At 47.1% G+C, this 16,268-nt stretch overlaps 1 protein-coding gene across 3 annotated transcripts in view; it reads left to right on the forward strand.

Annotated features, from left to right (window-relative positions):
* The window catches only part of LOC147016044 (uncharacterized), a 34,605-nt gene extending 18,883 nt beyond the window's left edge, over positions 1-15,722 (forward strand). For 2 of the 3 annotated variants that reach the window (XM_085848732.1, XM_085848730.1), the window contains exons 2-3: positions 2,034-2,282; positions 14,341-15,722. In XM_085848732.1, the coding sequence (XP_085704858.1) occupies positions 2,034-2,282; positions 14,341-14,666 (575 nt within the window). In that variant the 3' untranslated portion in view covers positions 14,667-15,722. The remainder of the gene's footprint in view (positions 1-2,033; positions 2,283-14,340) is intronic. The other variant, XM_085848731.1, reaches the window with a different exon arrangement.
* The last annotated feature ends 546 nt before the right edge of the window (positions 15,723-16,268 follow it).

Below are 16,268 nucleotides of genomic sequence, written 5' to 3' on the forward strand. Positions count from 1 at the left end.
TTCAAGAAACAAATTGATCAGATTGGGGGGAGGGGGTTACCAAGCATGAAGAAGGTTCTGGATGACATTCTGTTCTGTTGTACAGGAAAGGAAAAATCGATGAAGAAGCATTGGCCGACCATGATCAGAAGCTGCTCCTTTTCTCGTTTTTTTTTTTTGAGTAGTGCATACTAAAATGATTGCATGTAAACCTTGAGAAAGTGAAACTGTATGAGACACAAAACTCCTATTTAGGGCATTTAAAGTACTTACGAAAGAGGGAATGAAGCCAAATCTTTAGAAAGTGCTACAAGCTGTGGTGGAGATGCCTACGGCGACAGACAGTACATCGCTTCATCGGATTTGTTACAAACCTCAGCAAGTTTCTGCCAATGCTAAGCAACCTCTGCCATCCTCTCAAACAACTGACTCGGAGAAATTGTCTGGCACTGGACTAAAGTCCACTAAAATGCACTGCCTATGATCAAGATACTCGTCACTGGGCATCCTGCACTACGTTACCATTGTTACGAATCTAGAAGCCATTTGCACACAGACAGACAGCAACCCCCGCAGTTCAGTTATTTTGATAAGTATGTGTTTATAGTCAGGGTCCCATCCTTCTGTCTAATGGGAATTTTGTGTGTGCGCAACGAGTTACTTTTGTAGTCAGTTTTTTATTACATCTTTAAATCTTCATCCTTCGTTTTCACACCATCGCCGTCCATCGCCCACGTGCAGCGTGTCACGTCCAGGGATGAGGTTCCCTCCGCCCACCGTGAGCTCCTCCAATCAACGGCGGCCACGAATCGCCCGACAACCCCTCGTCCAATCCGGAGGCGAGTACGTCAGAGCGTTTCCCTCGACCCGCGGGGGAGGGGAAGGATAAGACGAGGTGGCGAGCCATCGTCGAGAAGAAGTTCGCCCCGTCGTGAAGAGAAGGTTCGCCCCGTAAAGAGGAGAAGGAAAAGAAGCCTCCTTTTGCCTGCTGGCGTTCTCGTCTACCCGCGGGTGCTCGTCTGGTCCGTTCCCATGCTGGCTGTGCGCGTCTGCCTCGCCTGGTGTGGCCTGATCAAGGAAGCTGTTCCGGGCTCGATCGCTGGTCGGCTCGTCATCTCTCATTCGTCCGCCTTCGTGCTGGCTGGCGTCCGACGCTCTTTCCCTGGTCCCTGGTGCCTGGCTCTGCGTTGTTGGCGGTGGGTTCGAGTCCCGCCACCGGACAAGCTCGACCAGATTGCATGGGGCGGGCAGGTGCAAATAAAGGCCGTGGCCATTGAGGTCCATTTCATTTTGGGTGTGTGTGTGTGTGTGTGTGTCCGTGTGCCCCGTCTTTAAGTAGTATTGATTAAATGTTTTTCACTGTACATTGTTTCCACTGCTTTAGTCGGATAACTCTGCTCTTTGTGTGTTCCCCTCCCCGATTATTGTTTATAAATAAACCCCTGTGTTAAATGTTCCAGTTCGTCATCCGTGTTTTTCCTTCATTAACCCAGCACGGTGCGTATTGAGAATTAGTGAGGCCGTTTGTGCCGTAAATTGTTCATTTGGACTGACGGATCTTGGTAATCCCCGCTCGGTTTACACCCAGATCGGGCTCGGTAAACAGTCCATTCCACCCGAGGTCCGTCGAGGGTGTGGTTTTCCCCGGTAGTTGGACGACGTGGGTACTTAGGTATATTGAAATTAGGCAATTAACCCTACCCCACGCCATCAAAATATTGGTGACCACGGTCCGCTAAGGGACCCGTGACCTTTCTGGACTTTTCCGAGAGTCACGACCTAAATTCGGGGTGTTCGGTGGGAGACGACTCCACTGCTCCACCCAGTGGTCGTTTATCGCCCCCAAACCCCGGCTCACATCACTATTACATCACATCTCCCTGTCAAATTTGTAGCCTACCTCATAGCCTAATACCTTTTTAATTGAGTTGATCTTTAATACTCTAAGATGCCTTCAGCCGTATTTCCTCTTTCATTTTGTTTTACCATTTTGTATCAACATACACATCGTAATAAAAAAATTTCTTTTTGCTCATTTTCTTCCTCAAACCCAGGTGTTATCAAGTTGATGTATGCTGTTTATGGTCGCAGCAACAATGCAGAAAATACATTCATTCAGGAACTTCAGCAGATTCTGAGGAAGAATGACCTGCATTGTGTTAAAATATCTGGAAACGCTGAAGAGAGGAATAATGCTGCCACATCATATGCCTCGTCGAGACTTCCACTCCTCCTCTTCTGTGTCGCTTCAACTCGGGTTGGCACTGATGCTAAAGCTGCTCTCGACATGTACACAGGCACAGGTCAGTGCAATCTATACCAATAAGTGTGTGTGTGTGTGTGTGTGTGTGTGTGTGTGTGTGTGTGTGTGTGTGTGTGTGTGTGTGTGTGTGTGTGTGTGTGTGTGTGTGTGTGTGTGTGTGTGTGTGTCCATAACTCCAAAACTATAAAACCTAGCAGCCTCAAACTTTGCATGCATACTAAGAAAACTCTAAGGGAGTGCATGACTGAAAATGGGGTGTTTGTGTTAATTAAAACACCCCTTTTGAAGATAACTAATGGCCTTAATTAATTATATCCTTCATCAGGCGCATCTTCGGCCACCTCGCTCTCTGGGGTCTGAAGGTGTATCCTGGATAAACTTGCTGGAATCTGAAGCCACCATGTTTTTTGACCTGCTCAATCCTGCCATGACTTAGAACAGGCCACAACGATTTCTTTACAATAAAGTGTTTTGTTTTTTTTTCACTTTCTTCACTCATTATCAAATGCCTGTTCATCATATCGGTGAATCGCTGGGTACTTTACAATGCTTAAAAATGCCCAGAGACACCAGGGTCCGTGGCTTTATTTCATTCCAGCACATGCAATAACCTCGAGAATCCCTTAAACTAAGCAGAATTACAAAATGTAAGCTTGAGATTTGAACTCAGTTGCAGTTCTGACGTCAGAAAAGTGTTTATTTGTCCAACTCGGACATTGCTTGGGCAATTCCGAATGCATACTGTTCTCAACGGCAATCGGTAATTATTTGCCAAGCCAGGCATTCCGTTGGAGTGCTTGCGTGAGTGCTTAAGCCACTTACTTTGCGTCCTACAGTCAATAGTGGTACAGTTAATGTCCCAATTGGGATGTACAAACGACATTTACGATAAGGTAGAGGTACTGTTCCGAATTCGCGCCCGCTGGCGTGCGAACTGCCGCTTTCCACTAATAGTAGCAGCTCGCCCAACGGACGGACAATTCAGTCGTGACCTTCCAGAGCAACGCCGGAACCCTGTCACGGGTGGGTCTTCAACCCCACCACGGCCGAGCCAATTGTCTACCTGCGCAAGATAGGGTCACTCGCCGAATTCGATATACCTAAGTACCTGCGCGGGCAGTCGACCGGGCGACTGTACCTCGACGCAGGTCGGCTTGGGACACGAACCGCTTAAGCGGTCCATTCCGTTCTGCAGTGATAACCGAGCGGGTATTATCGCCTGACCTCGCCGGATCCGATTCTATTTAACGGGTGTTTAAAACCCAGCTATTTATTCCGTGATGCAAGATGGCATTTTCAATAAGGAGAAGACTCAACGAACGGGGTACATTTCAACAAAGCACATTTGTTTTCAATTTACACATATGTACAGCCAACACGTATACAGGCAAACAAAAGCAAGGGAAAGCACTACGACTGAATATGATTATTATAATTATTAATTTACAGACACTTAACAGTTTTACTTATGGACACGGCGCCACAACATGCACGCAAAAGAAAAGACCACCCCCACAGAGAGGGAGGTCACACTGGGCCCGTGGGCCTTTATGGCGTGGGACTTGGCTGACCGAAAAGGCCCCACGAGGCCGCGCAGGTTACCTTCCTTGCTGGGGCGACCCACGACGCTCCTTTCCCATGGCAGCTGGTGGAGCCGCGGTCCGGCCCAGGCCTCGTCCGACGGCCCGGTGATTTGGGCCCAGCCGGCAACGCCTCAGAGGAACAAACGGGCCTTCGCTCTTTCCGAGTTTATGCTCTCGTTAAGAGCCCGCTTGTCCCTCGCGCTGCCCGGACTGTCACGAAGCCCGATCCGTTAGTAGCTGGTTGGTGAGTCCTCTCCGGCCCATACTCGAGCGTGCAAGTCTGCGCGGCAGAGCAGGCGGGGCTGCGCTCCCAGCTCGCGTCTCCTCCTGGCTTCCGATCCTCTTCACCGACTGAAGGCTCCAAGCGCCAGGCTTCCGACTTCCGCGCAGCTCCCCGACCGCTCCAGATAGACACTCTCCAGACCCGACTGACTCGTTGAACTGGCGCTCTGCACGGCCTTTTATAGGGCTGGTGAGACGAGATCTGATCTCTGCCCTCTCACCTCTGACCTCTGCCCGGAAAGTGGACGTGGTAGAGATCACCGGCCCTCTGGATCTGATTCTCCGAGAGCGAAGCTTCAACACAGAGCGGACGTTGTAGAAATCACCAGACTTGCGTTTCGACCCCCACATGCCCCGCCCCTTTATCTCCTGTGATCCGTTTTTCGAGGCGAAGCTTTTACACAGAGCAGACGTGGTGGAATCACCGTCGCTTGCGCTCACAACGAAACCCCCGGCGTCGGTTTGCAGCGACGCTGTACGCTTGGGACTCGCCGCGGCTGGTGCAAAGATGGCGGCGTTTTGGAGACTAAGGTGAGGCAATGTTTGTGGCGTGGAGATGTTGACGGTTGCTGGCGGAGTGGTGAGGATGGCATGGTTGTTGAGAGGCAGGTGTGGTTGTGGTTGGTGTTGTGGTTAAGGGGAGTGATGTTGGTTGTTGTAATGGTGGTGGAGATGTGGTTGGTTCAAAATAATGATCGAAAAGAAAAACACTATCTCAAAGGATCACAGCCCCGTGACATGAATAATTTCCATTAAACAATGGTGGGGAAATCTAACTGAACACAGACTGATCGATCTAACTGAACTACGGACCTTTTATGGTGTTCTGTGAATTTCCACAGTCGTAACAGTACACATACAGCGTACATGACGTGGTATATTTTGGTTGATTTGGATCTGTCGGGTCTGTCCACGGGTGTGTGGACATGCCATACCTGTGACGGGCGCCATGGTGTGAAAGTTTCATCGCATATCTTAAGCCGCTGTCACACCTTGACGATTTAGCCAGCGTCTGCCGATTTATGAAAAATTTGTCTAAAACGCTGGAACACGTCAAATACGTTATGGGTACGTTTTGTATACGTTAAGAGCACGCTGAAAAACACTGCCATACGTCGTAGTACGCTGACTTTAAACGTTGCACTTTTGGGTTGTCCTCAAATTTTTGCATGCTTGAAATTTTATGACGTATGCCGGCGTATGACTCACACGTTCCGCTACGCTGGCCATAAGTTCTAGGCACGTTATGCGATCGTTGACACACGTCGACACACGTTACTTGTAAGTTACTCATAAGTCGAAACACGTCGAGGTAATGTTTAGCATACCCGAAACTTATTTCTAACCTATGAGTAACGTTTTGTAAGCACGCTACACGAACGTTGTTCACACTTCGCAACACGTTACTTGAAAGTTCCTCGTTCCTCGAAACACGTCAAAGTAATGTTTGGGGTACCCGTGACTTATTTATACCTTATGATATAATACTTATAGTATACTTATGAGTAACGTGCTTGGGAATTATTTGTAAAGCATGTCCTACACATAAATACGTATGTCGACGTATTTGACATCTTCAGGACGACCACAGAACGTACTGAACGCGTTTCTAACTTGCAGATACCGTATAATGACGTATTGGCAGCGATTAGCGGAATTGGTGTATAAAAGGGCCTTCGCAGGAGGAACACGTCTTTTTTTTAGACTTCCTGGTGAGTACATGTCCATGTCATTCCAAGAGATGGAGGATACGGCAAGGCTGAGACGACAATACCTACCTGTCCTCGAACATCAACATGACCTCATCGAGTTGACACTGCACCAGTTGCGTGCCAATAGATCTGGGAGAAGAAGACGTGAACGGAGGAGAAGGAACTGGGTCAGACCATGGATCGGGAGGCGACGCCATTACGGCATATATGACCAGCTCATGGTGGAACTCCGGAACGAGGACCATGCATCCTTCATCAACTTCCTGTGAATGCCCCCAGCGATGTTCGACGAGCTGCTAGCCAGAGTGGGTCCAAGGATAACCAAGCAGTACACCTTCTACTGGGATCTGCTTGAGCCTGGCATGAGGCTGGCACTGAGCCTGCTGCTGTTGGTGCCATGACTGCAGGTCATGGCAACCAACCAACCAACGGGTGCTGTGGAAGCGATTTAACTCGTTCAATGGAAACTATTTCAATTGCCGAGCACCAGCATCCAAAAAACAATAGGCGAGTGACGGGCATTTTTTAAAAGTGAAGTTGCAGCCTATGAATAGAAAACCTCACGTAATCGTCGACGATATGCTGCCACGCTATGCATACATTAGACTATCGTTGGGCATAGGTTGTGGACGCCTAAAACACGATAATCAATCGTTGGAATAACTTATCTATAGGTTATCGAAGCGTTCTGTGTTCATTACTAGTACATTATGCATTTGTCCAAGTCGTTTTGAATACTTTAAAAACTGAAACAAAAAATAGTTCATCGTGGGAATGAGAAAAAAAAAATAGCCGAAAATAAAAGAACATCGAACAATGGTGCAAAGTAGTCTCCTATTCGTGGATGCAATGAGGAAACATCATCACCCACACCCTCCCCATCACGCTAACCTACTACTACTGACATGGAACTACTACTACTACTACTGAGATGGAACTACTACTACAACTGCTTACATGGAACTACTACTACTACTACTACTGAGATGGAACTACTACTACAACTGCTTACATGGAACTACTACTACTACTACTAGTACTACTACTGACATTTACTCAACATGGAGTCTGGAACACTGACGGGTTCCTCTTGTGAAGCCCATTTGTATATACCAATTCCCCTAAACGCTGCCAAATCGCCATTATACGGTAGATGTAAGTTAGAAACACGTTCAATAAGTTCTGTGGTTGTCCGGAAGACGTCAATCTAATTTGTCTACATACGACAATGTGCGTTTGAGATACGTTACACTTCGGTTCAAAGCACACTACACATAGGTTCAAAGCACGCTCCTCATAGGTTCAAAGCACGTTACTCATAGGTTAAAAATTAAGTTTCGGGTATGCTAAACATTACCTCGACGTGTTTCGACTTATGAGTAACTTACAAGTAACGTGTGTCCGACGTGTGTCAACGATCGCGGAATGTGCAGAGAACTTATGCCAGCGTATGCGGAACTTGTGAGGCATACGTCGAGTAAGTCGTAAAATTTTCAGCATGCTTGAAATTTCACGACGTACTAGACGTACCACGGAATATGACAGCATACTTCATTGTTTTTCAACGTGCTCCTAACGTGTACACAACTTACCCATACCGTATTCGACGTGTGCCAGTGTTTTCGACACATTTTTCATAGGTCGGCATACGCTGGCTAAATAGCTCAAGCGCAAATACCGCATGGTATTTATCTCCGAACGTGTCCGCATGGGAATTTGTCTCCAGACGTGTCCAGACGGAAGCTAGTCTCCGGACGTGTCTTGACAGGAGTTTTCCTCCGGACATGTCCAAGCAGTGTTTGTCTCTGGACATCTTGGCTCCGGATGCGTCTGGGCAGTGTTTGTCTCGAGGTGGTATGTTCAGTATGACCGGTAGAAAATGGATTTCAGATGTTATGTTGTTTCGATCTTTATTGTTATTCTATGCAGAATCATTTTGATGAGACAATATGAATCGTAATTGATACTCCACCGCACGTTTGCCTTCCCTTCCTCTAACCTCTTGTTGCCTTCCCTTCCCCCACCCCTCCTCACTCTCCCTCCATCCTCCCTTCCCCACCCCTCTTCGCTCCTCCTCACTCCCTCTCCCTTCCCTCTTTCCCTCTCTGCCTCCCCACTCTCCTCCCTTTCTCTTTCACCCACCCCTCTCCCTCTCCCTCCCCCCCCCACTCAGTATTCCCGTCAATGAAGCAACGGGTGGTATTTGTTCATGTTGAATCATTTTATTTTGTTATAAAATTGGAAATGATGTTTGAGACCTTTCAGGTGTACATGATTGCAGATAGGGAAGTAGAATGAACTGTTCACAAGCCACCGGTGACACTCGCTCCTTTCATATTCTGATTCAGGTTTACCACTGTTACAAAGCATAACTGCTGCCAAAGCAGTTTCCTGGCAAGGATTTCACTGGGTGGTTTGCCTTTGCCATTGCCTTTTCAGCAGTAGTTGGGGTAGGAATTTGGAATTTTGTTTGGTCAGGTTCGATCTGTGACCTGCTACAGGTACCATGTAAACCTGTACTAACCTGTTCCATGGTCGGGTTGTCGGCGACTAAACCGTCTCCCCCACCAGGTTTTCTGGTGAGGAGGGTGTTTGGATATGGACACCCAGCAGGATTAAAAACAAAACCTGTCAAAGGGCGGAGGAGCTCCTTGTGAGCCAACGGCCATCCATATCTAGTGCCCAACTGTGTCTGCGGACGTCCTCCTGCAGTTGGGTTACTTCTTATTAGGAGGTTGGCGGCAGGATTTGCACTCCAGCCACCGTAAAACGCTTCATTCCGCAAAACGCAAAAACGCAAAAAAATCTGAAAACCCACTCCGTGGGAGTACCTCCTGTGCAGCTTCCCTTCGCAGGGCAGCTCACCGGATGATGGGATTGGGGCAAAGCCTTCGGGACCCCCAATCTTTGATAGGAGGGAAACCACGGGGTAACATCCCTGGGTCAGATTGCGGGAGAGTGTGTCGGAGTGGTGCTGAGGTGTCGTCCACCAGACGGCGGTCTCCTTGGGTTAACCTGAGGCGGTCCCTTCGGGTGGGTGCCTGGAATGTCCTATCCCTAAGAGAGGATGATCACCTGTCTCTGTTATCATCTGAGCTCAAGCGTTTGGACATCGGGATTGCAGCTCTCTCTGAGGTTCGGAGACCGGATTGCGGCGAGATAATGGTGGGTGGTTACACCTACTATTGGTCTGGTCGCTCTGATGGTTACCATACCCAAGGAGTTGCTGTAGCTGTGTCCAATAAGCTGACCCCAATGATAATTGAGGTAACACCGGTCAACGAGCGTATTATGAGATTAAGGATTCGTCACTCCTTAGGTGTCATTTCCCTGGTCTCTATTTATGCTCCGACTGAGGCGAGTGATCTTACCGTGAAGGACACATTCTACGCCACACTCGAGTCTGTGGTTGATCAGTGCCCCAGACGAGATACACTTCTAGTCTTGGGGGATTTCAATGCATCGACTGGAACTGATAGGGATGGTTATGAGGTGTGTGTTGGTCCCCATGGGTCAGGAACTATGAACCAGAATAGCACTAAGTTCCTTGACTTTGCAAGAAGTCATGGACTTAGGGTGGCTGGTTCATGGTTTCAGCGCCCGTAAGCTCATCGCTGGACTTGGTATTCCAACGCTGGCGGTGTGGCAAAGGAGATTGACCATGTCCTCATTGACGGTCGTTGGAGGATGATCCAGAACTGCAGGGTCTACCGGAGTGCTCAGTTCCTCAATACTGACCACAGGCTTGTTGTAGCAACTCTAAAGCTGCACCTTAAATCCTGGAGAATGGTACTATCCCAGCCTAGGCTGGATGTTGCCAAGCTCAGGGATGAGAGAGTAGCTGAGGAGTTTGCGAACAGGCTGAGTGGACACTTGGGGGGTCTGGGTGCTTTGGGGGTTCCTGAAGAGTTGTGGAGCACCTTCAAGACCACCGTCCTTGATGTTGCCGGTGGATGCCTTGGAGTTCACCGCAGGGCAAAGAAGAATTTTGTCTCTCAAGGGACACTGGATACCATTGACCAGAGTCGCAGGGCCAGGCTGAATGGCAGAGCTGAGCTGTTCAGGGAGCTGAGGCGTAAAACTGTACGTGCACTGAGGGTGGACAAGGAGGCCTATGTGCGAGGAATCTGTGAGGGGTAGAGCATCACCTGTGGACAGGTGATTCTCGTCCCGCTTACAGGGGAATTCGCGCATTACGTTCATCCAAGCCCATCCCTCGGAGCACTGCAGTTCGAGCAGAGAGTGGTAGGCTCTTGACAGAGGAGTCTGAAGTGAAGGCCCGCTGGGCCGGTTACTTTGAGCGGTTGTACCAGGCTGATCCCCCAGCTGTCGAGTTGGACGTCAAGGGTGTTACAATCCCTGTTGCTGACCCTCGAATCAACAGTGGTCCACCATCGCTTGTGGAAACACGGGCTGCGGTGAACCAGTTGAAACGGGGCAAAGCTCCAGGGATCTGTGGCATCCATGCCGAACTTCTCAAGGCTGGTGGAAATGCTGCACTCGCGTCGTTGCATGCAGTTTTGTGCTCTGCCTGGAACACAGGCATCATCCCAACTGACTGGAAGAGGGGCCTTGTTGTCCCTCTCTGGAAAGGGAAGGGTGATCGCCAAGACTGCAACAACTACCGAGGGGTGACGCTGCTCTCAGTGCCGGGCAAGGTCTTTGCTCGGATAATTCTTGATAGGGTTCGCCACCATCTGCTTGAGCACCAGCGTCCAGAGCAGTCAGGCTTTACACCAAAGAGGTCAACGATTGACCGTATCCTTGCACTTCGTGTCCTCACCGAACGCAGACGAGAGTTTCGGCAGGGGCTGCTTGCAGCCTATGTTGATCTCTGTAAAGCGTTCGATTCAGTGAATCGGGATGTCCTCTGGAGGATTCTTGGTCTTCGTGGGGTGCCACCAAAACTGATCGATCTGATGTCTGAACTCTACTCTGGTACTGAGAGTGCTGTGAAGTGTGGTGGTACCATCTCTGACTTATTTCCAGTTGTTACTGGAGTTCGTCAGGGGTGTGTACTTGCCCCCACACTTTTCAGCACTTGTATGGACTGGATTTTTGGGAGGATGTCGGAGAGATCAAGTTGCGGTGCATCGTTTGGCAATGTCAAGATCTCGGACCTTGATTTTGCAGATGATGCAGTCATCTTTGCGGAGACTTTAGACATCCTCTTGGGGGCCCTCGAGGTGCTGAATGAGGAGTCGGAGCCGTTGGGATTACGGATTTCTTGGGTCAAAACAAAGATCCAGGCTTTCGGTGACATCTTGGATGCTGCTGTCCTGTCTGTGTCTGTTTGTGGTGAGGATGTTGAGGTCGTGGATAGATTCACTTACCTTGGCAGTGATATTCATGTCTCCGCAGGTTGTGAGCCGGAGGTCAATAGACGTCTGGGTCGGGCCTGGGGAGTCATGGATTCACTGGATCATGGGGTGTGGCGCTGCCGGTACCTGTGCGGGAGGACGAAAGTCCGAGTCTTCAGGTCCTTGGTACTTCCAGTCTTGCTCTATGGGTGCGAGACTTGGACTTTGACCAAGGATCTGAGACGGAGACTTAATTCCTTTGGTACCAGGTCTCTTCGGAGAATCCTTGGCTATCGCTGGTCGGATTTTGTGTCCAACGAGCGGTTGCTGAGAGAGACTCGGATGAGATTTGTTACCTGCATAGTCCGTGAGCGTCAGCTGCGGCTGTATGGACATGTGGCTCGTTTTCCTGACGCTGATCCTGCTCACCAGATTCTCTCAGCGAGGGAGTCTCATGAGTGGAGGAGGCCAGTGGGCCGACCACGTGCCTCATGGTTGCAGCAGGTTGACCATCATCTCAAGGAGATGGGGATGGGCCTGGCATCTGCCTGGGGGATGGCCAGACGGAGGCCCCTGGAGTACCGGCGGAAAGTGGACGCAGCGACGCGCTGTTCTGGCACATGCTCCCATACCTGACCTGACCTGAATTTGGAATTTATTCATCATGCCGGCGATAGCTCGCCTACTCTCCGCAGGACACTGCGGGACATTTAATGTCCACCAACTAACGCTGGCAGACGGGATCCTCGGTTCAACGTCGATCCAAGGAACGAAGAAAAAAAACCTGACAAATCACATTGCCTGTGAAACACCAGGATGACAATTTATAGCTGAGCCGAGATTAAAACACAGGCTTGACAGCTTTAGAAGCAAGTGTGCGTATCTCTCAGCCATCTTGCCAGGCCTCCTTTTACATACTTTATATTTATTGATAAATGATTTCTGATTCCACTCTCCTGACCCCCTCCCCCTCCCCCATGCATTATATATATATATATATATATATATATATATATATATATATATATCTCTATATCTCTATATCTCTATATCTCTATATCTCTATATCTCTTTTTTTTCTCTTTTTTTCACAGACTCCTTCCATGTTCCAGAGATGGTGGTGTTGTCCATCTCAAGAACCTAATTTGTCAATTACCATTCTCTTCACTAACCTCCCGAGTTATCTGGAATACGTGTCTGCAACAACATAATATTTGTCTGCATGCGGTGTTATCCATCCAATGATGACTCCATATACAACTCTTTCTCTGCAAACATGGGTCCACTCATAAGCATCAATCCCAACTCTGTTCCTCCTCTGTGTTGATGCAACATGTCTTTCAATCTGGACAAATCTCACACTCTCACTATGTCTCTCACTATGTTGTTTAGAACCCCCCCCCCATCCACTTTCTCAACAATCCTCTGGAAGAAGTCCTTTCTTTCAAGCTTCTGGGTTTCATGATCTGTCATGATCTTTCCTGGGAAAGCCACATTTCCAACCTGGCCTCCAAAGCCAGTCGCTGACTGGGAATTCTCGGCTGTGCATTGTGTTTAGCTCTCATACGAGCCTCGACAAGGTATACAAAAAAACAAACTCAACTGTGACCATTCTCGCTGCCTGGGTGTTATCTCTGCAATAAGCAGCCGTGGCACTCCAGCTAAGGGATTGTGTGACTCTGTAGCCCTGACCCAATCTATAAACCTCTTCCCAGATTTGTGTAACCGGTAGATCCTCTCTTCTGGAGATGATAATGTCTAACTTTCTATTCAATGTTCTTAATGAAGAACATGTTCTTCATGTTCTTAATGAAAGTCCATATTCCTCTGACTATTGCAAGGGAACATCTCAATGATGCAAAATATTGTTGTTCACACAGTCCAACTGGCAGGAGCTACAATCTGCCCTCTGCCAGTCTTGTTCCTCATCCACATAAATAACCTCTGCGGTGCTCTGCAAAATCCTATTTCCTTTTGCAAATTACACCACATTGTGTCGTACAATACCCCCATCCCGCTGATTGGCAGACAGTAGCTATATTAATCTGTGTTAATGTGGAAATTATTAGATGCTGGTTTACTAAATGGACCATGTATGCACTGCAATCCTGATAATATCATCGGCACCCTACTGTACTTGGAAAAAAAGTCAAATGAACCCACCTATCTATTTTCATGGTCAGTCACTGGAAGAAGTTCAGTCTCTGAAACATTCTGGCCTCACAATTAGCCATGACCTCTCCTGGGCTGACCTTATAACAAAGCTGACCTGTAAAGTCAGTCACAGACAGGGCATCCTCCACTGCTCAAAGTCTTTCCTTGAAAAACCAGAGCTACTTGCATTTTTGAGTCTAAATGGAGTACTGCTCCTCGCATGGGTTGGTGCACATCTGTCTCCCATGGATTTGGTGGAATATACAGCTTGCAATATTATTGGAATCTCCCTTGATGAGGTCGATCAAGGAATGTTGCTCTCACATCACAGGCAGATTTGTGGCCTCTTTTAATTTTTTTTGACCACTTCACCAATGGTCTCGCTCCCTCTGCTTTCTCAGCCCTCTGACCCTCTCCAGCAACTCCAGGATATGTGTGTACTTTGAGTAAACACCTCCTTATGAAACTTCCAATGTACAGACTGACTGCACACCTCAGCTATTTTGGTCTTTGCTTCTCCTATCTGTGGAACTGCCTTCCAGAGGCTGTTCTGTCCCACTTTTTTCTCCAGAACTTAAAACAAGCAGTGCTGTTGTTCCTCCCCTTGTCTTTTGCTGTTCATCATTCACTTGCTTATTGTGTCGAAGTTTCCCCGCTGCCCCACTGTCAGTTCCTACACTCAGTCACCTTGCTCTTCCATGAGCCTCAATGTTGCAAAAAATAATTTAAAATAAAAAAGCACAACTTGATATTGTAACAAACTACATTTTTGAGGTTTTTGTTAAGGTAATTGAATCTTTAGTCTGTGTGCACCAACTGTGGACATTTCAGCGACAATACATACTCTTCCAGCAGCACTACTTCATCTCTCATATACTTTCACATATCTGCATCCCTCCACCATAACTATAGTATATTACGTACTGTGCCAAAAAAAAGTGTCATCAATGGTTGGTTCTGAGTCACCCATGCTGTATTGTGTGTGCTCCCTCTTAAGTGGTATTTTCTCGGTGTTGCATTTGCCCTGCTCTGACATGCTTGCTGTTTTCTATTTTACTGACGTACAGGTCAAAATACTATCCTGGTGATTCTGAATCACAAGCCAAATACAAAGTACCAGGAAGATCAACATAGTGGAAGTAGCATTCACGATGTCAATGTTTCCTTGGTGGTTGATTGCTTCTTCTGGGAGAGTGATGGCCTATACCGTTGTGAGAACAACACCAGGGCTGTGAACCAAGTGGCAGATTTTCTCTCTCCTTACCTTCCAAGGCATGCACCGCTTCCACCTACTCGCACAAATGTCAAAAAGTTGATATGCAAAATAATGTTGGCTGTTTTTGTCTTTTTGTTGCTTCTACTCATTGTAATACTCATTGTTCACTTAACTTGATAGGACAATTGAAAAACCTTTCCAGGTTAGAAAATAAACATTTTTCCATGCAACTATTATTCAGCTGAAGTAACATTCTTCAGATTTCTTGCTGCGATAATCGAAAACTACTTTGCCAATTTACTCTTTATCTTATGCATTCTTAAACCACTGGATGAAATAAGTTGAAAAGTGTGGTGCCAACACTTTCAACTTATGTCATCCAGTGGTGACTTTTCTGACCTGACATCATGCACACACGCGTATCACCACGCCACGCATATCACCACTCCATGGAATTGATCAAATGTGCCATATGCTCGAGCAATCATCAACGTTCGTTTTCTGAGGTACTTCCTGGGAAAAGGTAATGACTTGCGGTTTGCTATTCCTTTGCCAGTAGTCAGTCAGAGCAAGAACTTGGAATTTAACAAGTGTGCCTGAGATAACTCGCCGACTCTTCATGACTGCGAAACCATGGGCTAATTAATGTTTTCCTGCAAACGCCGCTGTCAGATGGCTCCTCTGGCTTAACGTCTTTCCAATGGACGACACACATATTGATGCCTTTCCCGACATGCAAAATACCAGGGTGATGGTTTATAGCTCGTTCAAGATTCAAACCCAGGCAAGACGGCTCAAAGGAGAGTGCACAAACCTCTCGGCTATCCTTCCAACCCACCACCCACCACCACTCATTACCAACCTTTTCTGAAAACCTCTGCACTTACAACGAAGTCTTTATTCACATATCTAGTACTCATTACTTGTTTGTTTAACACATAATATTCATGAGATTTTATTATGAAGACCACTCAATGATGCATGCTGGGAGCAATACCATTTGGTGACGTTTTCAATTTTGATTGGGGGCTTGTGATGGATCATTCTTTGCTTGTTATGATGTGAGATTGTATTTTGCCAAATGCAAATAAAGTCCCTCAAATAAGACGAGTGTGTCAATGTAACGTTACAAATTAGATATTGTTTTAGTGTGAAAAACATTTGCCTGAATTGTTATTCAAAGCCAATTTTTCTGTTGCTTATGCAAATGTTTCTTAAAAAGAAAAAAACATTGATGTGTATTATTTTTATAGAATTTTCAACCTCATTTATTACCTCCACCACTGAAGGTGAGAAGGAGGTTATGTTTTCACCCCTTTCTTTCTGTCTGTCTCTGTGTACAGGATATCTCAAAAAGTTTGGACGGATCCGGATGAAATTTTGTCGACAGGTTCGGTGTGTGACAAGGACGAACTGATTAGATTTTGGTGAAGATCCGGATCCGGATCCGACAACTAGAAGTTTTTTAGTGATTCTTCATCATTGAGAGATCAGGCCAAAAACAATGTAGCACGATATCTCAAAAAGTTGTCGACGGATTCGGATGAAATTTTGTGTACATTCGGTGTGTGACAAGGATGAACTGATTAGATTTTGGTGAAGATCCGGATCCGGATCTGACTACTAGAAGATTTTCAGTGATTCTTCACCATTGAGAGATGAGGCCAAAACAAATGTAGCATGATATCTCAAAAAGTTCTGAAGCAATCAGAACTTAGTGAACACATCTGGATATTTACTAAGACCAACATTCCAGTTGAGCTAAAATAATATCTCCAA

Source organism: Eptatretus burgeri, chromosome 12 (genome assembly GCF_056783735.1).
Source record: "Eptatretus burgeri isolate ZD-2024b chromosome 12, Ebu_testis_v1, whole genome shotgun sequence".
NCBI classification, from domain to species: domain Eukaryota; kingdom Metazoa; phylum Chordata; class Myxini; order Myxiniformes; family Myxinidae; genus Eptatretus; species Eptatretus burgeri.